Source organism: Aphelocoma coerulescens, chromosome 29 (assembly GCF_041296385.1).
Source record: "Aphelocoma coerulescens isolate FSJ_1873_10779 chromosome 29, UR_Acoe_1.0, whole genome shotgun sequence".
NCBI lineage: Eukaryota > Metazoa > Chordata > Aves > Passeriformes > Corvidae > Aphelocoma > Aphelocoma coerulescens.
The window spans coordinates 889,155-909,675 of record NC_091042.1 but is presented as its reverse complement, the minus strand read 5'-3'; the positions used below and the strand labels follow the sequence as shown (position 1 = coordinate 909,675).

The following is a 20,521-nucleotide window of genomic DNA, read 5'->3' as shown; positions in this document are numbered from 1 at the left end:
CAAAACACCCCAAAAATGAATCTGGGGGGAGAAGGTGAGGAGGCTGGGACCTCCCCCCCCACGGTTTGGGGGGCCCTGGAGTGCCCCAACCGCTCCCCCCAGAATCCCCCAACCCCCCCAGCACCCCCAACCCCTGCCAGAGCCCCCAAACTGCCCCCCCTTGGCCCCACAAATTTGGGGGAATGGGCTCAGCAGAGCCAAAGTCCTTCCTGAAGTGTCATTGGAGGAGGTCCCCAAAATTTGGGCCCCTCCCCAAAACTCCTGCAGGCCCAGAAAGGGGGTTCAGGGCACAAAAATGGGGAGGGGTGGGTGGGTGCAAATTCATCTTTCTTGTCCCTTGGAGCAGTCTGTGATGGGGGACAGGGACACCCTCAAAATGGGGGGGGGAGGAAGAGCAGGGCCCCCCCTCACAGTTTTTGGGGATGCGTGGCTGCTCCTGCTTCCCCCTTGCCCCAGATCCAGGGGTTTTCCTTTCCCTTGGAACAGGGTGTTCCAGGAAACTGGGGGGCCCCTTGTCCCACCTCTCCCCCCCCAGGGTGCAGACCTCCTGGCATGGGGGGGACAGAGGCAGCACCCCAAAATCTGAAGGAGTTCCAGAGGAAATGGAAGTGCTGCTGAGTGTCCTGCAGGATGTGCCGCTCAAGTGGGGGCCCCCATATTCCTTTTTTTTCCCTATTTTCCAAAAAAACTGGGGGGGTGCACCCCCCAAGCTGAAGCACCCTCCAAAAGCTTCAGGGTTTTCTCCTTTTCCCAAAGAAGAGAGGGATTGATGCTGCTGCTCCCAGCAGGACCCTCCTACCTGTGCACACGTACCCCGGATCCGCCGGGATTTCGGGCAGTTTGGGGGTTCCCAGTCTTTCCTAAGAGGGGGGAGGGGTGGATTCAGGGGTATAACGATGGTGGGGGCACCACTTGAAGATTCCAGGAGGATTTTTGGGATCGTTATCCAAGTTTTTAGGCCGGAGGGCAGGAACAATCCAAGTTTTTTCACACTGGCAGCACTCGGGCTCTTCCCCATCCTTAGAGGGGGTGAGAAATCCAGGTGAGGCAGAGCATGGTGATGTGGGGGGTGCGGGAGGAAACACCCCCCCTCCCACACCCCCTGAACTTCCCGGTATTCCCAGATTTTCACAGCAGGAGCTGGGAGTCGGGAGGGGTCTTGGTCTGGCAGCCTTGGCACATGCGCTTGTGTCGGAGCAGCCGGTCCGTGCGGGAGAAGCTCTGTGGGGACAAGGGGTCAGTTCAGGGGCGGGGGCGGCGCTGTGACTTCCAGGGGTGCCCCGCAGCGCCCTCCCACGGGATTCTCCCGGGAATACCTGCATGCAGCGCTCGCACTGGTAGGGCTTCTCCCCGCTGTGCACCCGCTTGTGCCGCTCCAGGTGGTACTTCTGGATGAAGCGCATGTCGCACATGTCGCACTCGAAGGGCTTCTCCCCTGCAATTCCGGGCGGAATTAGCGCCGGGGGGAGGTGTGGATGAGCGTGGGGGGTGCTCATTAACGACTGGGGCCGCTCATTAGCGAGGGCTCCTTACCGGTGTGGATGAGGATGTGCCGTTTGAGGTGGTAGCTGCTCCGGAAGGCGCCGAAGCAGTGGTCGCAGATGAAGTTCTTGAGCTGGAAGGAGCCGTTTTGCTCGATCACCACCATCTGAAACGGGGGGGATTTGGGGGTTCAGAGCCGGGGGGACCCCCAGCAGCCCCCCCAAATCCCCCCCCCCGGCCGTCCTGCGCCTGCCGGAGTTTGGGAGATTGTCTTCCTCCTCCTCCTCCTCGTGCGGCGCGGCGGCAAACCTGGGATCCTCGGCGGGAGGAGCTCGGGGGTCCCTCGGCGCCGGGAACCCGCTTGCGGCGCTGCCGGGGGGGCGAGGGGGTGTCAGCGGCCCCCGTGATGGCCCCCGACCCCCCCTCCCAGGCCCCAAAATCGGGGGGGGACCCCCCGCTGAGGGAGGGAACCTGCCTTTTTCATGGATTTCTTGGGGTTGGAGGCCTCAGGAGCATCGTCCTCCTTGCGGGCGCGGGGCTTGTCGGGGTCCTGGCGGAGGGACTGGGGGAGGCAGGAATTGGGGTGGGGTTTGGAAAGGGGGGAGTGGGAACAGAGGAGTGGGGGGGTAGGAATTGAGAGGGCATTTGGGAAGGGGACATTGGGGGAGCAGGAATTGGGAGGGGTTGGGAAGGGGGCAGGAATTGGGCAGGGGGAATTGGGGGACCAGGAATTGGTGGGGAGGGGTTTGGGAAGGGGTGATTGGGGGGCAAGAATTGGGATGGGGGGACAGGAGTGCAGGGATTGGGGGGGTTGGGAATGAATGGGGGGGGGGCATTTGGGAAGGGGAGATTGGGGGACCAGGAATTGGGAGGGGGTGGGAAAGGGGCAGGAGTTGGGGGGGTTGGGAAGGGGGGATGGGGGAGGGTAAACAGGGGCAGGAAATTGGGGAGGGAGGGTTAAGGATGAACAGGGAATGGGGAGGTTGGGGGATAATGGAATTGAAGGGGAAACAATGGAATTAGAACAGGAAAATCCGAGGCAGGAAAAGACCAAATGAAGGAGGAAAAATCCAAATGAAGGAGGAAAAGCCCAATAACAGAAAGGAAAGGGCAAGTGAAGGAAGGAAAATCAAGTAAGAGCCAGAAATGGGAAATGAAAGGACAAAAAACTCAAAGGAGGAAAAGGTCAAATGAAAAGTGGGAAAATCAAACTGAAGCAGGAAAACTAGAGGTGAAAAAAAGGCAAATTAAAGCAGGAAAAAGCCAAATTAGAAGTGGAAAAGGTCAAATAAAATATAGAAATGGATGAATAAAAGGAAAAAAACTCCAAGTCAAGGAGGAAGAGGCAAATTAAAGGTGGAAAATGCCAAATTTGAGGCAGAACAGCCCAAATTAAAGCAGGAAAAAAACAACTTAAAGATAGAAAAAGCAAACTAAAGGTGGAAAATTCCAAATTAAAGCAGGAAACCCCCAAATTAAAGGTGAGAAAAGCCAAGCGAAAGGCACAAAGCCCCAAATGAAAGGGTGAACCCCCCCCAGTTCAAGGTGGGATCCCCCAGTGGAAGGTGCCAGATCCCAGCTCCGTACCAGGAGGTCGGGGCTGGAGCCCCGTTCCCGGCTCCCGTCCTGTTTCCCGCCGGATTTGGGCATCATCTTCTTGCTGGCGACGGTGGGGACGAGGCAGACGCCCGAGAGCCCCTCGCAGGCCAGGAGACTCGCCTGGAACGGGACCCCCAGCATCAGCCCCCTTCTCTTGGGCCCTGACAGGGGTTTGTGGATAATCCGGGGAAATTTTGGGATGATCGGGAGGGAAGTTTGGGATAATCCTGGGGAAACTTTGGGATGGTGCCAGAATGACTCTGGGAAGACCCTGAAGTGGAAGGGAGGGGGGTGAAGGCTCTGCTTCCAGCCCCGTGAGGATTTAAGGTCAAATGGTGAAATTCAAGGGGATGGTGCAGCGGATTTGGGATGGTCCTGGGGAAAAGGGGGCTGAACCCAGGGCAAAATGGGAACACCCCAAAACTGGGAATGGAGGAGGCTGAATCCCCTTTTTTGAGGCCTGTCAGGATCTAAGGGTTAATGGGAAATTAGGGGATAATCCCAGGAAAACAGTGGGGAATTATGGGGAAAATCTGGGATAATTACAGAGTAACTCTGGGAAGAGCCCCAAAGAAAAGGAGGGTTTGGGGGGCTGAACCCCTTATTTGGGGCCTGACAGGACCTAAAGGCTGATGGGAAATTTGGGGAATCCTGGAGAAAACTGGGATAAGCACAGGGAAAATTTAGGATAAACCTGAGAAAAGCTTGGGAAAATAGCAGGGAAAACTGGGATAATCCTGGGGTAACTCTGAGAAGGACCCCCAGGTGTGTTTGGGGTCTGAACCCCCTCCTTCCAGCCCAGTGAGGATCTAATGGGTAACAGGAAATTTCAAGATAATTTGGGGGAAAATTTGGATTTATCCCAGGGAAAACTTGGACAATTCCAGAGGAAACTGGGAGAATTCAGGAATAACTCTGGAAAAACCCCCGAAGTGGGGAGGGGAAGGTGGGGGGAGGCAAAGACACCCCAAACTGCCTACTGAACTGCCTTTATTGGGGCCCTAAAGGCTAACAGGAAAATCTGGGAAATCCTGGGGAAAACTGGGATAATCCTGGGAAAAATTTGGGATAATACTGTAGAAATTTTGGGATAATCCTGGGAAGAACCCCAAGTGTGGAAGGGGAGCTGGAACCTCCGTTCTTGAGGCCTGACAGGCCCTCAGGGCTAAGGGGAAAATTCAGGATATTTCTGGGGAGAATCAGGATAGTTTTGGGGAAAGCAGGGATAATCTTGGGATATCTCCCTGGAGCAGGGAGGGGGGATGGGGAGGCACCCCCCACCCCGGCGCAGGGTGAGGGAAGCTCCAGCTTCAGCTCTCTCCCCTCTGTTTTCCCTTTTCCCATTTCTTTGGGGCCGTTGTTCCCCCAAATTCCTGGGCCTGGGGGTATCAGGATGCAGGGGGTGGGGGCTCATTACCTGAGCCATGCTGTGGGAGCCTTTGGCCTTACTTCTCGCCCAGGTAAAGCTCGTTTGGGGTAAGAAAAGGTGGGATCAGTAAATTTTTATGGATTTTTGGGCGGGCTCCAGTACCCGCCACGGCGCCGCCATTCCTTCTCCTCCTCCTCCTTCTCCTCCTCCTCCTCCTCTTCCTCCTCCCGGGGGGGCCACTGGGGCAGGAAGGGGGGGGACACAGGGCCGGGCCCCCCCCCAAAGCCGGGACCCCCCGAGCTGGGCGGGCGCTGGAGCTGCAGGGACGGAGCTGAACCCGGGGGGCTCCGCCTGGGGGGAAACAGCGGGAAAGGGGGGTCAGAGGGGGGGCAAAGGGGGGTCAGAGGGGGGGCAAAGGGGGGGCAAAGGGGGTCACAGGGAAGGACCTCGGGGCGGGGGGGGGGGTCCCAGGACAGGATGACACCGGGGGGAGCTCCCGGGACAGGGGCTGGGGAGGGTGCCGGGGGTGGGCGACCTGGGGGGAGTCCCAGGGCAGGGGGAGGCGGCGGGGGGGCTCTGGGGATCCCGGGGGGGGGGGGGGACACAGAGGGACCCCGGGGGGAGATACAGGGGGATCCCGGGGGGTCTGTAACCTGCGGGGGGCGGCTTTGGGGATCCCGGGAGGGGCTCTGGGGATCCCGGGGGTCCGTAACCTGCGGGGGGCGGCTTTGGGGATCCCGGGGGGGGCTCTGGGGATCCCGGGGGGGGGGGGGGACACAGAGGGATCCCGGGGGGAGATACAGGGGGATCCCGGGGGGTCTGTAACCTGGGGGGGGCGGCTTTGGGGATCCCGGGGGGTCTGTAACCTGGGGGGGGCGGCTTTGGGGATCCCGGGGGGTCTGTAACCTGGGGGGGGGGGGGGGGGGGCTTTGGGGATCCCGGGGGGGGCTCTGGGTATCCCGGGGGTCCGTAACCTGCGGGGGGCGGCTCTGGGGGGCCACCACGGGGAGGGTTCTCGGGGGGGGTCACACCCGGGGTGACCGGGGAAGGGGAGGGCAGGGGGCGAGCGGGTCACAGCGGGGAGATGCCAGGGAGGAGTTACCGGGGGGGTCCCAGCGGCGCTGTCCCGGGGAGGGGTCACAACCGGGGGAAGGCCCGGGGAGGGCCACGCCGGGAGGGGCCACACCGGGGATCGGGGCCGCCCCTCTCGTTAGGGACCTCCCCCCAATCCCTCCCCATCTCCCTCCCACCCCCAGCCCGTTCCTCTCCCCCCATCTCCGGTGGGAACGACCCCCGGGTACCGGGCAGGGCCTTGGTGGCCCCGAGGGTGCCGGAGGGTCCAGCGGGGGGGGGCGGGGGGGGGGTCGGTCCGTACCTGCCGCGGCCCCTCCGCGCTCCGACCGCCCGAGCCCGGCCCCGCCGCCCCCCCGCCGCCGCCACCCGGAACCGGAAGCCCCCGCCCCCGCCGCCGCTTCCGGGGGCGCCGCGCGCCGGGCGCAAGGAACGGCGCCTCGCGCATGCGCAGAGGGGGAGGTGAGGCCGCGCCGCCATCGGGGCTGAGGGCGTTGCCACGGCAACGGCGCGGCCTGGAGCCCCCCCCAGAGCCTCCGGCGTCCCTGATCCGTGCCCACGAGAGCCACCCACCCCCTCGATCCCCCCGGCTCACCGAGATCCGCACCGACTACGGCCCGACCCCCCCCGACCCCCCTGGCCCCACCGGCAGCGGGACCGACGCCCTCCCACCCCACAGTCCTCCCCCGACGCCCCCCCCCGCTGCCCCCACTCACGACCCCCCCCACTACAACCCGCCTTTGGGCCCCCCCTTCGCTCTGACCCCTCCCTTTGGGGTCCCCCCCGTGAACCCTTTTGGGGAATAGTGCCCCCCTTTCCTCTGCCCCCTTTATTGCCCCACCCCCACCCCAGGTACTGGCCCCCTCCGTGGCGTCGGGAATCGAGGGGGATCCTGGAAATGGGGCACTGGGACTGGGGGGGGACACTGGGAATGGGGCACTGGTACTGGGGGGGACACTGGGAATGGGACACTGGGACTGGTGTGGGGACGCTGGGGACAGGGGGGACACCAAACACTGATGGGGGGACACACGGAACGCTGGGGGGACACGAGGGATGGATGGGGGTACATTAGTGATGGGGGGGACACACTGGGGGCAGGGGGGACAATGGAAATAGGTTTGGGGACCCTGGGAATGGGTGGGGAACACACTGGGAATGGGTTGGGGGGACATATGGGGGTCACCACTCTTCCCTCTTCTCATGGATCTGGGGACACAGTCCTGACCCTGCCCCCTTTGCCCAGAACCCTCCGGGGCCCCTTCCTGAGTCCGGGACTTTGCTCCTTGCCCCTTGGTGACGTGACCAGAGGAAAATTCCATCCTGGGAAGGGGAGAGAGAGGAGCCGGGAGAGTCTGACCCCGGGAGAGCCTGATCTGGGAGAGCCTGATCCCAGGAGGAGCTTGTCTGGCATCATCTGGTCCCAGGATCACCTCATCCCAGAAGAGCCTGGTCCTGGGAGCACCTGATCCCGGAAAATTCCAGCTGGCAGAGGTGAGAGAATCTGGGAGCACCTGAGCCCAGAGAGCCTGATCCCCAGAGAAGCTCATCCTGGGAACACCTAATTTTGCCATCATCTTGTCCCAGAATCCCCAGAAGAATGTGATTCTGGAATCACCTTATCCCAGGAGAATTTCATCCTGGGAGAACCTTATCCCAGGAAATTCTTATCCCACAGTCACCTCGTTCTGGGAGCACCTTATCCCAGGAGAACCTTGCCCCGGGATCACTTAATCCCAGGATTATCTCCTTCTTCCAGGAGAATCTCATCCTGGGATCCCCCATCCCATCACCCTCTGCCAATCCCAGGCCTAGGGTCCTTCCCAGCGCATTTCAGGGTCTCCCCGTATTCTCCTGCCATGGCTGAGCCCTCTGGGATTGGGGACAGCATCCCATTGGACGACCCCGGCCTGGACAACACAGCTGGGGAGGAATTCCTGCAGGAGGTGTTCCAGATCCTGCTGGAGGAGGGTGTGCGGAAGGGCACGGACGTGACACAGAAGGTTGGGACACCGGAGCACCCGGGAGCGAGGGGTTCCCAATCCCACCCCACCCCATTCCCATTTCCAGTCCCAATCCCGTTCCCAGTCCCAGTTCCATTCTCAGTCCCAGTCCTGTTCCTGTCCCCACATGTGTGTGACTGGAAGGAGCCCCCTCAGAGGGGGTGGGGTCCCCAGTCCCCCCCTATTGCCTGTCACTCCCTGTCCCAGTCCCAATCCCATTCTCGTTCCCAGTCATTCCCAGGTGTGTAACTGGAAGCAGACATGGAAATGGGTGGGGGTCACAATGCTGCTCCTTTCCCAGTCCCAGTCCCAATCTTGTTCCCAATACAAGTCCCACTTCCAGTCCCATTCCAATAGTCAGTCCCATTCCCATTTCCAGCCCCATTCCCATTCCCAGTTCCAGTGCTATTCCCAGTCCCATTCCCAGTCTTATACTTGGAACAGGATTGGGAGTGGGACTGTGATTGGGAGTGAGAATAAATCCCAGCTGCAGTCCCATTCCCATTTCCAGTCTCATTCCCAGTCTTGTTTCCATTTCCAGTCCCATTTTCAATCCCACTTCCAGCCCCATTCTCATTCCCATTTCCCATTCTGTTGGCAGTCCCAGCTCCATTCCCATTCTGGTTCCGAGTTCCCAGTCCAATTCCCAATCTTGTTTCCATTCCCAGTCCCATTCTCAACCCCATTCCCATTCCCACTGCGGTTTCCAGTCCCGTTCCCAGTCCCTCCCAGTCATTCCCAGAGCATTCCCAGGTGTGTGACTGGAAGGAGCCGCTGGAGCTGCGGGAGCTGCTGGATCTGGAGCTGCGGAGCGACGGGGAGGGGCGGGAGCGGCTCCTGCAGCGCTGCCGGGACGTGCTGCGCCTCAGCGTCCGCACCGGTGCGCTCCCAGTACTCACCAGTGCCCGCCCTACACGGGAGGGACTACAGCCCCGGGGCAGGCCCAGCGCCTCCCAGTTTGGCCCTGCACAAGCTCCCAGTTTGGCACGGCACCTCCCAGTTCAGCCCCAGTGGTTCCCAGTGTGGCCCCTGGTGCCTCCCAGTGTCAAACACTGTGGCCCCTGCCACGTCCCCCTCCACGTCCCCCCCGAGATTCCTTTGTCTCCCTTAACCCCCCCAGGTCCTTCCTGGGGACCCCCCATTTGCCCCCCACATCTGCTCCCTGACCCCCCATGTCCCCCCAACTCCCCCATGTCCCCCCATGTCCCTTCTGTTCCCTCCCTACCCACCCCCGATCCTCTCATGTCCCCCCATGTCCTCCCTGGCCCCCCAATGTTCCCATTTCCTCCCATCCCCCCATTCTGCCTTCCATGTCCGCCCCCCATCTCCCCAAGTCTCCTTATGACCCCCCCAGGTCCTTCCCTTACCTTCCCGTGTCCTACCTCCCATGTGCCATCCCCAAGCCTCTCATGTTCCCCCCATTTTCCCCTATTCCCTCCCATATCCCCTTGTGTCCCCCCGTGTCCTCCTCTGACCACCCCACGTCCCTCCCGTGTCCCCCCAGGTCACCCCCGCTTCTTCAACCAGCTTTTCTCGGGGCTGGACCACCACGCCCTGGCAGGGCGGTTCCTCACCGAGACCCTCAACACAAGCCCGTGAGCCCCAAGCACCCCCAAATGGGGGCAGGGGGTGGGGGGACCCCCCCAAAACCTGCTGTGGCTCCCCCTCACCCCCCCAGATCCACCTGTGAGGAGCCCCTGGTGCTGATGGAGTGGGAGGTGCTGGGGCGAGGGTTTTGGGGTGCTGAGGTTTGGTGGGAGGGTTTTGGGGGGTTGAGGAACCCAAAGGAGAGAGGACCCTCCAAAAACCTGCCCTGACTCCCCCCGTCCAGCCCCCAGTGCTGGTGCTGATGGAGGATGGGGTGCTGAGTGCGAGGGTTTGGGGTTGCTGAGGCTCCAGGGGAAGGTTTTGGGGTTCTGAGGTTTTGGGGGGGGGGGGACCCTCCGACTCCCGCTGGGCCCTTCCAGATACACGTACGAGGTGGCCCCCGTGCTGGTGCTGATGGAGGAGCAGGTCCTGGCCAAGCTTCGGGAGCTCGTGGGATGGAGCAGCGGTGACGGGATCTTCGCTCCCGGTATCCCGGCCCCTTCCTGGGGGTTATCCCTGTCCACCCCGTCCCTCAGGCAGCCTGGCCATGGTGCCCTGGGGGTGACACAGAGGTCCCTGTCCCCCGCTTTGGGCAGGGGGCTCTATGTCCAACATGCTGGCCATGAACGTGGCGCGATTCCGGCGCTTCCCGGAGAGCCGGAGCAGAGGGAACTGGGACCTGCCTCGCCTGGCCCTGTTTGCATCCCAGGAGGTGGGAGCGGGGGGCTTGAGGTCACCCCAAAACCCGATCCTCAGGGTCATCCCAATTTGGATCCATGAGGTCGTTCCAAACTTTATCCCTGGAGTGACTCCAAATTCAGGTGCCTGGTGTCACACCAAGCCTGATCCCTGGGGTCACCCCAAATCTGATCCCTGGGATCCCCACAAAACCTGATCCACGGGGTCACCTAGGGTCGTCCCAAAACCTGATCCTGGTGTCACTCCAAAGCTGATCCTGGAGGTTGTCCTAAACCTGATCCATAGGGTCACCCCAAAACCTGGTCACTGAGGTCACCCCAAAACCTGGCCAATGGGATCACCCCAAATCTGGTCCGTGGCATCACCCCAAGTCTGGTCCCTGAGGTTACCCAAAATCTATTTCCTGGGGTTCCCCCAATCCTGGTCCTGTTTTCCTGCCCAGAGCCATTATTCCATCCAAAAAGGAGCTGCTTTCCTGGGAATTGGCATGGACAACGTTCACCTGGTGCGGACAGACGAGAGGTGGGTGCTGGGGGGTCCCGGGGGGCCCCAGGTCGGGGGGGGTCGCTCTGTGTCCCCATCCCTGTCCCTTCCTCTCAGGGGGAAGATGATCCCGGAAGAGCTGGAGAAGGAGATCCAGAGGGTGAAAGCTGAGGTGGGGGGAGGCTGCACTCCCCATATCCCCAAAGCTCCCCAAACTCCCCAATGCCTCCCCAGTATCCCCAGTGGCCTTCCCAGTGTTTCCAAAGCTCCCCCAAAGTCCGCGTGTCCCCCTCTGAGTCCCCAAAGCCTCCCCAGTGTTCCCAAAGCCCTTCCCATGTTCCCAAAACCCCCATGTCCCCCCATGTCCCCAGTGTCCCCCCAAAAAACCCCAACCTCCTACAATGCCCCCCCAACGTCCCTTCAATGTCCCTCCAATGCACCTAATGTCCCGTCTTCCCCAGGCCTCCTGTCCCCTCTCAAAGTCCCCTGTCTACCCCAAAGTCCTCTGAACCCTGTTTCCCGCACCCCCAATGTCCCCCTGTATTCTCCACCCCCCCCAACCTACTTCCTGAGCCTCCTCAAAGTCCCCTCAAATGCCCCCCCAGGGCTTGGAACCCCTTCTTCGTCTGTGCCACCATCCTGGCCACGTTTGACCTCCTGTGCCCCCCTGTCCCCCATCTCCCAAATCCCCCCCAGGCCTTCCTAGATCCCCCCCAAACCTCCAGATATCCTCCAAATCCCCCACAAAGCTTGCCCAAAGGCTCCCCCAGGACTTGGAGCCCCTTCTTTGTCTGTGCCACCATTCTGGGCACTTTTGACCCTCTGTGTCACCCTGTCCCCTATCCCCCAAATCCCCCTCAAGCCTCCCCAGGTCCCCCCCCAAGCCCCCTCAGACCCTCTGCAAATCCCACTCAAACCCCCACAGATTCCCCCCCAACCCCTCCCAAAGCTCCCCCAAATGCCCCACCCAGGGCATGGAGCCCCTTCTTTGTCTGTGCCCCCATCCTGGCCACCTTCGACTCCCTGTGGGCCCCCTGCCCTCTACCCCCTTCCATGCCCCCTGCACCCCCAACCCCTTCCAGACTCCTCCCTAATGCCCCCAGGGCTCAGAGCCCCTCTTCGTGTGTGCCACAAGTGGCACCACCGTCCTGGGTGCCTTCGACCCGCTGGATGCCATCGCTGACGTCTGTGCCCGCCACGGGCTGTGGCTGCATGTGGACGTGAGTTTGGGGGGTCCCCGGTTTGGGGGGGCCCGGGGGTCCCCCGCGGGTGCTGATCCCCCTTTTCCCGCAGGCAGCCTGGGGGGGCAGCGCCCTCCTCTCCCCCCAACTCCGTCACCTCCTTGCTGGCATCCACAGGTGTGTCCCTCCCCCTGCCCCCAGCAGACTCCCACCCCTCCCCCTCCACGTTTTTGGGGTCCCCCTGTTCCCCACAGGGCCCCCCAAATCCCGCTGTTCCCCCTGCCAGAGCCGACTCGGTGACCTGGAACCCCCACAAGCTGTTGATGGTGGGGTTGCAGTGCTCGGCGTTCCTGCTCCGTGACAGCTCCGTAGGTGCCCCCCATCCTGAATTCCTGCCCCAGGGATGCCTCCCCGGGGCCCCTCATTAATTTTGGGGTGCTCCCCGCCCCTCCCAGGGGCTCCTGCAGCGCTGCCACGGCGTGGGGGCCTCGTACCTGTTCCAGCGGGACAAGTTCTACGATGTGTCCCTGGACACAGGGGACAAGAGCCCCCAGTGCGGCCGCCGCGCCGACGGCCTCAAGCTCTGGATCCTCTGGAAAGCCGTGGGATCCCGGGGGCTGGGACGGCGTGTGGAGCGGGCGTTCGCTGCCACTCGGTGAGCCCCGGGATCAGGGGGACCCCCCACCCTCCCAAACTGGGCTTCACACCTTTGTTCCCCCCCAGGTATCTGCTGGAGCAGGTGAAGAGGAGGGAGGGATTCCAGCTGGTGATGGAGGTAGGGATGATGCTGGAATGTGGGATGGGGGAATGTGGACACTTAAAAATCCTGGAGGCTGGAATGGCACAGGTTTAAATCATTCTGGAGGTTTAACTTCCGGGGGATTAATCCCAAAGATTTGAATCCTCGAATTTAAATTCCAGAGTTTTCAATCCCAGAGGCTGAAATCTCAAGAGGTTTAAATTGTCCCAGAAGTTTAAATCTTGGAGGTTTAAAACCTTGAGGATTAATCCGAGAAGTTTAAATTGCAGAGATTGAAATCCTGGAGAGTGGAATTCCAGAGGTTTAAATCATCCCAGGGGTTGAAATCCCAGAGGTTTAAATCCTGGAGGTTTAAATCATTCTCCGGACATTTGAATCCCCGAGGATTAACCCCAGCGGTTGAAACCCTGGAGATTTAAATCCTGGAATTTAATTCCCAGATATTTAAATAATCCTGGAGTTTCAAATCATCCTGGAAGTTTCTATTTTGAAGGTTGAAATCCTGGAGGATTAAATCCTGCAGGTTCCAATCCCAGACAATTAAATACACAAGACCGAATTCCTGGAGGTCTGAATCCCCATCAGATTCTGGGAACTGGGTGAATGGCCATGATCTCCTTCTTCCTGGCCATGACCTCCTTCTTCCTGGCCATGATCTTCCTCTTCCCGCAGCCGGAATTCCTCAACCTCTGCTTCTGGTTCATCCCACCCAGCCTGCGGGGCCAGGAGAGCTCCCCAGAATTCTGGGACAAACTGGGAAAGGTGAGCCCAGAATTCCAAATTCTCAGCCCCCACCCCCCCACACAAAGAGCCCCCAAATCCCCCAAAAAACACCCCAAAATAAAACCACAATCCTCCCCAAATGGTGTTTCCCCCCAGGTGGCCCCAGCCATTAAGGAAAAGATGATCCGGAGGGGCTCCATGATGGTGGGATACCAACCCCAAGGATCCCGGGTCAACTTCTTCCGGCAGATTGTCACCAATCCTGCTGTCACCCGCCAGGACCTGGACTTCCTTCTGGATGAGATCCAGGAACTGGGATGGGATCTGTGAGCACTCCCAAAAACCCCTGTGAAAGACCCCGAAACCTGCACCTGAGGAAGAGGAGCAGAGTCTTGATTTCCTCCCCACATCCCAAAATTCCACACTTAGGGAATAAAACAGCATTTAATGGCCCATATCTGATATTAACTTGATATAATCCCACCCCCCAAAATGGGGTTTAGGGGTGTAGGGGGTCCCTCAATTCCCCTGGAAGCTCCAGAGGAGGTTGTGGATTCTGGGATCAGGCTGTAGTGGCCTTGTGACTCTCCTGACATTCCCATGACTTCTCGAAGCTCCAGAGGTCGGAATTTGGATGGAAGGGGATTTGTGAGCACCCGAAAAACTCTTGGGAGGGCCCCCCAAAACTTGCCCCTCCCCATCCCTGAGGAAGTGGAGCAGAGCCTAGGCTTCCTTCTGGAATCTTTGAATCAGGAATAAAGATGGGAATTTTCAGCACTTGATCCCAAAATTCCACACTCATTGAATGAAAACAGCATTTAATGGTGCCAATTTCATATTAATTTGATATCGCACCCCCCTTTCCCCCTGAAATGGGGTTTGGGGGTCCCTCAATCCCCCTGGAGGCTCTGGAGGAAGTCGAGGATTCCAGGATTGAGCCGGGCGGGCTCGAGGCAGGATCGGAGCTTGGACGCTGTGGCCTCGTGTCGCTCCCGCCGCCACCACTCCCGCAGCATCTCGAAATTCCACAGGATGGGATTGCCAGGATTTTCCTCCTGGATCTGCTCCAGCCGGCTCCGCTCCAGCCCTAGATGCAGGATTCCCACTTCCTGCCACTCTTTTCCCAATCTTTGGGCGACTTGCATCAAATCCTTCTCTGTCAAGCGCCGGGGATTCACAGGTGGAGCTGGAATCCCGCCAGGACGACATCCCAAAATGGGGTCTCCCCTCACCTCGGAGGTGTCCCCGTTGCGTTCCCAGGGAGTTTCTTCTGGGATTTGCTCTTCCAGGGGCAGCTGGAAGCGCTGGATGAGGTCGAGGCGGCCGAGCTGCCGCAGGATCCTGGCGGTCACACGCAGGGAATTCCCCGGGAAGCGCTGGAGGAGGATCCGGCACAACTCGGGGCGCGATGCCGGGAGCAGAAGCCCGGCAGGAACTTGCCCTTCCAGCAGGAACTTCAGGCTCTGGAATTGCTCCTCCGGGAGCGCCTGGTGCACCTCCAGCAGCGTTGCCCGCTCGTCTCTCGCCATCGGGACAGAGAATCCCGCAGGGAAAAGGGGTCAATCCTGGGACACAAAGGTTGGGAGGGGTCACCACGCACCCCAAAAACTGGGGGGAAAAGGGAGCCACTCCTCGGCCCGAAAAAATTCGGGGTGGGGGTGGAAAGAGGTCACCCTGTGCTCCACAAATTGAGGCTAGAGGGGTCATCGGCCATCCCAGTGCCCCCAGCCTGCCCCGGGGCTGAGCCCTCCCAGTGCCCCCTGGAGCACCCCACCCTGCCCTGGGCCTGAGACACCCGAGCGTCGCCCCAGTGTCCCCCCATCCTTCCCTGGGCCTGGGACCCCCAATGTCACCCAGTGCCCCTTCTCCGTGCCGGCTCCGCCCGATGTTCCCGCCGTGTGCCCAGTGCCCTTTGTTCCGGGTCCCCGCCATCTCGCCGTGCCCGCCGTGCCCGCCGTGCCCCCCCCAGCCCGGATCCCCCCGCTGTCCCCCCAAAGCCCCGCTCTGCCCCCGCCCCGCTCCGCTCTCACCGCGCTGCGCTCCCACCGCGGCGGTTCCGCTTCGGGCGGGGGCGCGGGCCCCGGGCGGGGGCGTGGCCTCCGCTCCCGCCAAGCGGGCACCATGGCAACGGGGGCGGGGCTCGGTGTGAGCGGACCGGGGGGGGCTCGGTGTGAGCGGACCGGCGGGGCTCGGTGTGAGGGGACCGGCGGGGCTCGGTGTGAACGGACCGGGCGGGGCTCGGTGTGAGCGGACCGGCGGGGCTCGGTGTGAGGGGACCGGCGGGGCTCGGTGTGAGCGGACCGGGGAGGGCTCGGTGTGAGCGGACCGGGGGGGCTCGGTGTGAGCGGACCGGGGAGGGCTCGGTGTGAACGGACCGGCGGGGCTCGGTGTGAGCGGGCCGGGGAGAGCTCGGTGTGAGGGGACCGGGGGGGGCTCGGTGCGAACGGACCGGCGGGGCTCGATGTGAGCGGGCCGGCGGGGCTCGGTGTGCGGGGACCGGCGGGGCTCGGTGTGAGGGGACCGGGGAGGGCTCGGTGTGAGGGGACCGGGGGGGGCTCGGTGCGAACGGACCGGCGGGGCTCGGTGTGAGCGGGCCGGCGGGGCTCGGTGTGCGGGGACCGGCGGGGCTCGGTGTGCGGGGACCGGGGAGGGCTCGGTGTGAACGGACCGGCGGGGCTCGGTGTGAGGGGACCGGCGGGGCTCGGTGTGAGCGGACCGGGCGGGGCTCGGTGTGAGGGGACCGGCGGGGCTCGGTGTGCGGGGACCGGGGAGGGCTCGGTGTGAACGGACCGGGGGGGGCTCGGTGTGAACGGACCGGGGGGGGCTCGGTGTGAGCGGGCCGGGGAGAGCTCGGTGTGAGGGGACCGGCGGGGCTCGGTGTGAGGGGACCGGCGGGGCTCGGTGTGAGCGGGCCGGGGGGGCTCGGTGTGAGGGGACCGGGGGGGCTCGGTGTGAGGGAACCGGCGGGGCTCGGTGTGAGGGGACCGGGGGGGGCTCGGTGTGAGGGGACCGGGGAGGGCTCGGTGTGAACGGACCGGGGGGGCTCGGTGTGAGGGAACCGGCGGGGCTCGGTGTGAGGGGACCGGGCGGGGCCGGGGGGTGCGGCTGCACTGAGGGGCGCGGTCTGGGACCGCCTGCAGCGGGGCCGGGGTGGTTCGGGGCTGCGGGGACTGGGTCTGGGGCCCAGTGCCCAGCCCCGAGTGCCCCAAGTCCCCCCAGTAGCCCCCAGTAATCCTCGATCCCCCCCAGTCCTTCCGTCACTTCCAATGCCCCCAATGCCCCAATCTCTCAGTCTCCCCAGTAACCCCAATGCCCCAACCCCGCAGTATCCCCCAGTTCCCCAATCTCCCCATCAGCCCCCAATCCCCTGGTACCTCCAGTCCCCCCAGCCCTCCCAATCCTCCAGTCCTCCCAGTATTCTCCAGTCCCTCCATTCCCCCAGTTCCCCTCAGTAACCCCTAGTCCCGGCAATCCCTCAGTCCCTCCAGTATCCCCCCGCAACCCCAGTCCCACTAGTATCCCCCCAACTCCCCAGTAACCCCGAGTTCCCCCAGTCCCCACAAAATCCCCCAATTCCCCATTCTCTCCATTACCCCTGGCACCCCAGTATCCCCCAATCTCCCAGTCCCCCCAGTAACCCCTTATCCCCCAGTCTCCGCAGTCACCCCCGTATCCCCCAATCCCCCCAGTCCTTCAGTGGCCCCCATATCCCCGTGCACCCCCCGACCTCCCCAGCATCCCCGAACCACAACCCCCCCAAAGTGCCCCCCCCAGAGCCCCCCCAAACCAGACTGACCTGGCCACCCCTCCCCCGACTCCCCCAAGTCCATCCCACCGCCGATGGTGGGAAGGTCCTCATTGTTCCTCCCTCGTTTTTTCTGGGGTGGGCTCCCTCCCGGGGGCGGGTTTGGGGGGGTCGCCCTGGGCGGACTGGGGGGAGTCGGAGGCCACCCCCCCATCACACTGCGGCACTGGCGGCCCCGCGAGAGCCCTTCCCTCCGCCCGCCCTCGTCCGACACCCCCGAGCCCCTCCCGAGCTCCCAAGAGCGGTGAGTGACCACCGGGGGACCCCCGGCCCAACTGAGCGAGAGCGACCCCCCCTCGTCCCCCCCGCTCCTTTTCTTTTTCCGCTTCCCCTTCCCAGAGCCCCCCGCCATGGCTGCGGTGCGGGGGGAGGGGCGAGGGGAGCCACCCCCTTTCCCCCAAATTCAGGGGGTCCCTCCATGGATGGGGAGGCACCGGGGAATGGGAGGGGCTGTGGGGTGGGCCGAGGGTGGTGACGCCATGTCACTGTGTGTGTGCCCCCAGCATCAGGAGAGGCGCGGAGGGGGTGGGGGCAGGCGGGATCCCTCCCTCGAGGGCGGCAGCGACCCCCCCTTGGAGTGTCCTCGGGCCCCCCCAGTTCTCTCCCTTCCCCCCCTCCCCCCCGGCAGGGTCCCTCCATCTGGGTGACGGCGGCAATGGACGCGGGGAGGGTGTCGGCCCCCCGAGACCCTTCTGACCCCTCGCATCCTCGGGACTCCCCGCTGCTCGAGGGTCCCCCCACAGGTGAGACCACCCCCCCTCCCCCAAAAGAGGCCTCTGGCCACGGTAAGAGGTTCTGAAGGGGCCCCCTGGAATCGTGGAGGAGGGGTGGGTGCTCTTTTGGGGGTCCCCTGGGGACCTGCGATGCGGGGGGGAACCTGTGCCCGTGGTACAGGGAGAGCTCAAACCTGAGGGAGGGACCCTGGTCCCGGGGGGTCCCAGGGATGTGAGGGGATTGGGGTCCCATGGTGTGGAGGGACTCCGATCCCAGACTGTGGAAGTGACCCCATCTCAGGGTAAGGGAGTCCTGGGAATGTCGGGGTACCTGTACACAGGGGGTACCCAGAGATGTGAGAGTGTCCTGTTCCCGTTGTGTGGGGGTACCCCAGTTCCAATGTATTCTCATTTCCCATGCCCCAGGATAGGGAGGTGTCACATTGCTGTGGCATGGGGGTGCACCAATTCCAGGGTCTGGGGGTGCCCCAGGAATGTGGGGATGTCCCAGACCTATGGAATGGGGTACCCTGATCTTGGAGTATGGGGATGCCCCAATCCCAGGATGTGGGAGTCCCAGGAATGTGGGGTTGTCCTATTCCCATGGTGTGGGGTACCCTATTGCCAGGGTATGGGGGTGTCCCAATTCCAGGGTAAGATCCCACAGCTCAGGGGTACCCCAGTCCTGGAGTGCAGTGATGTCCCATTCCCGTGGAATGGGGTACCTTGATCCCAGGATACGGGGGTGCCCTGCTCCCAGGATATGGCGGCACCACAATCCCAGAGTTCAGGGTCAGTAGCACCTGATTTGGGGCTGCAGGGTTGTTATAATCTCATGGCATGGGAGTGCTCCAATACTGGGGTGCAGGGTTGTCCCAAACCCATGGCATGAGGGTGTCCTGATTTTGGGGTGCAGGGGGGTTTCTAGGTACCCAACTCCATCCCTGGTTTCCAGAGGGAATTTGGGGTCACCCCTGGGTGGTGCCACCCCCATGTCTGTCCCAGACCCTGGCCCCCTTGCACCCTGATCCTAGACCCTTGTCTGGGGGGGAATGGGAGGGTTGGGGGGAACTGAACTCTGGCTTTGGAATAGGATAGGGATGGGGGTAGGAAAGGGGAGGGGGAGGCAACAGGGGTGGGGAAAGGGGAAAAGGGATGGAGAAGGTGGAAAAGGGTTTGGGATGGGGAAGAAGGGATGGGGAAGGGGGAGAAGGAATGGAGAAGGCTCAGAGGGGGTGAAGAAAGGGAAGAGGGGATGGTGCGGATAAGGATGGAATAAGGAAGGGGAAGAGAGGATGGGAAAAGGGGAAGAGGGGCTGGAGAAGATGGGGAGGAGGGGCTGGAGAAGGTGGGGAAGAGGGGCTGGAGAAGGTGGAAAAGAGGATGGAGAAAGGACAGTGGGGATAGAGAAGGTACAAATGGGATGGAGAATGTGGAAAAGTGATGGAAAAGGGGAAGAGAGGATGGAGAATGGGCGAAAGGATGAGAGTACCAGTGGGACCAGGATGGGACAGAGGGCCCGGAGCAGGTGCCAGTTGGACAGGGCAGGTGTCATTGGGATGGGGCAGGTAAGGGACAGAGGAATTGGGGCAGGTGTGGATGGGATGGGGCACGTACACATGGGATGGGGAGAGGGATTGGAGCAGGTGCTGATGGGATGGGGCTGGTGCCAAAGGGCCCCAGGCCCCATCCCTACCCCGCCAGTGCCCACCCTTGTCTCCCACAGCCCATCCCAGCCAGGCCCGGCCACGCCGGAAGCCCTTGAGGCCCCCCGTGGGGGGACAGAGCCCCCTGAAGGAGCTGCTGGGGCCGCAGGGGGCTGGGGTGCGCCCCACAATCTGCGGGGAGTGCGGGAAGGGCTTCAGCCGGAGCTCGGACCTGGCGCGGCACCGCATCACCCACACCGGGGAGCGACCCTTCACCTGCAGTGCCTGCGGGAAGGGCTTCAGCCAGAATTCCAACCTGGCCACACACCAGCGCATCCACACCGGGGAGAAGCCCTTCGGCTGCCGGGACTGCGGGAAGCGCTTCGGGGAGGGCTCGGCGCTGGCACAGCACCGGCGGACGCACACCGGGGAGCGGCCGTACCGGTGCGGGGAATGCGGGAAGAGCTTCAGCGTCAGCTCCAACCTGCGGCGGCACCGCCGGACCCACGGCCGAGAGCGGCCCCACCTCTGCCCCGAGTGCGGGGACACTTTCTGGAACGCCGGCCAGCTCCGGAGGCACCGCAGGGAGCACGTGGTGTGAGGGGGAAGCGGGGTGGGCATGGGGACAGGGACACCTGGATGGGGATCTGCACACCTGGAGGGGGGTGGGACACACGGATGGGGGTTGGGACACCGTGATGGGGACAACAGGATGGGGGTGGGGAGGATGGGATGGGGATGGAGACAAGGACACCAGGCTTGGGACACAAGGATGGAGACACCAGGATGGCAATGGGGGCACCGTGATGGGTACAGGGAAACCAGGATGGGGACACTGTGATGGGAATGGGGACACCAGGATGGGCCTGTGGGGACACTGTGATGGGGTTGGGGACACCAGGATCAGGATGGGGATACCAGGATGGGGACACCAGGATAGGGACAGGGACACCAGGATGAGGACCCCAGAGTGGGGGCAGGGACCCTGGAATTGGGGTGCACGGATCTGCTGACATCCTCAATAAAAGGTCCCCGAGCAGCCTCATCCCTCCACACAGATTTGGGGACCCCCCAATGGCGTCACCCCCAGGGGGTGATGACAGCATCTTCCCACTGCAAAGTCTTGTGGTCACCGAGTGATCCCAGTGTGGCCACAGGAAGCTTTTTCGGTTCTCCCGGGCAGGCCAGATCCAGTGCCAGCCCAGGGCACTGGGGGGAAATGGGAGCAGCACAGGGATGCCCCACTCACACACTGGCACCCCCAGACACTCTGGGGGGCTCTGGGAGGGAGGGTTGCAGGAGGAGCACACCAAAATCCTGATCCCACAGTCTCGGAATCCCACAATCCCGCTCACAATTCTCTGGCCTTTTTGCATCATTACAATCACTTTTAATTTCTA

The 20,521-nt window shown here is 62.4% G+C and overlaps 4 protein-coding genes across 8 annotated transcripts; 2 read left to right on the top strand and 2 right to left on the bottom strand.

The window, feature by feature from the left end:
- Window positions 1–139: 139 nt before the first annotated feature.
- ZNF740 (zinc finger protein 740) lies at window positions 140–5,881 on the bottom strand. Of its 4 annotated transcripts, none has more exons than XM_068997553.1 (8): window positions 5,826–5,881; window positions 4,499–4,801; window positions 3,070–3,201; window positions 1,958–2,044; window positions 1,792–1,851; window positions 1,534–1,648; window positions 1,317–1,435; window positions 140–1,221 (listed from the first exon to the last, which is right to left on the bottom strand). In XM_068997553.1, exons 2-8 carry the CDS (start codon window positions 4,505–4,507, stop codon window positions 1,129–1,131), a joined length of 615 nt encoding a protein of 204 aa, XP_068853654.1. In that variant the 5' UTR covers window positions 4,508–4,801; window positions 5,826–5,881; the 3' UTR covers window positions 140–1,128. The 4 variants fall into 4 exon arrangements, with proteins under 4 accessions (XP_068853654.1, XP_068853652.1, XP_068853653.1 ...); XM_068997551.1 differs by having other exon boundaries at window positions 4,613–4,801; XM_068997552.1 differs by lacking the exon at window positions 5,826–5,881 and adding an exon at window positions 5,553–5,569 and having other exon boundaries at window positions 4,613–4,801.
- An 830-nt stretch (window positions 5,882–6,711) lies between these two features.
- Window positions 6,712–13,734, top strand: CSAD (cysteine sulfinic acid decarboxylase). 2 transcript variants are annotated; one of them, XM_068997538.1, is made up of 15 exons: window positions 6,712–7,015; window positions 7,281–7,524; window positions 8,278–8,404; window positions 9,029–9,119; window positions 9,492–9,598; window positions 9,708–9,823; window positions 10,253–10,332; window positions 10,411–10,465; window positions 11,397–11,513; window positions 11,587–11,651; window positions 11,761–11,842; window positions 11,978–12,129; window positions 12,198–12,249; window positions 12,907–12,996; window positions 13,114–13,734. In XM_068997538.1, exons 2-15 carry the CDS (start codon window positions 7,381–7,383, stop codon window positions 13,285–13,287), a joined length of 1,452 nt encoding a protein of 483 aa, XP_068853639.1. In that variant the 5' UTR covers window positions 6,712–7,015; window positions 7,281–7,380; the 3' UTR covers window positions 13,288–13,734. The 2 variants fall into 2 exon arrangements, with proteins under 2 accessions (XP_068853639.1, XP_068853638.1); XM_068997537.1 differs by having other exon boundaries at window positions 6,713–7,015; window positions 11,930–12,129.
- Window positions 13,383–15,043, bottom strand: LOC138099935 (death domain-containing protein CRADD-like). Its single transcript, XM_068997550.1, has 2 exons — window positions 14,988–15,043; window positions 13,383–14,522 (listed from the first exon to the last, which is right to left on the bottom strand). Exon 2 carries the CDS (start codon window positions 14,484–14,486, stop codon window positions 13,848–13,850), a length of 639 nt encoding a protein of 212 aa, XP_068853651.1. The 5' UTR covers window positions 14,487–14,522; window positions 14,988–15,043; the 3' UTR covers window positions 13,383–13,847.
- A 2,069-nt stretch (window positions 15,044–17,112) lies between these two features.
- Window positions 17,113–19,722, top strand: LOC138099894 (zinc finger protein 853-like). Its single transcript, XM_068997494.1, has 3 exons — window positions 17,113–17,121; window positions 17,391–17,505; window positions 19,202–19,722. The coding sequence occupies exons 1-3, from the start codon at window positions 17,113–17,115 to the stop codon at window positions 19,720–19,722; spliced, it is 645 nt and encodes a 214-aa protein (XP_068853595.1).
- The last annotated feature ends 799 nt before the right edge of the window (window positions 19,723–20,521 follow it).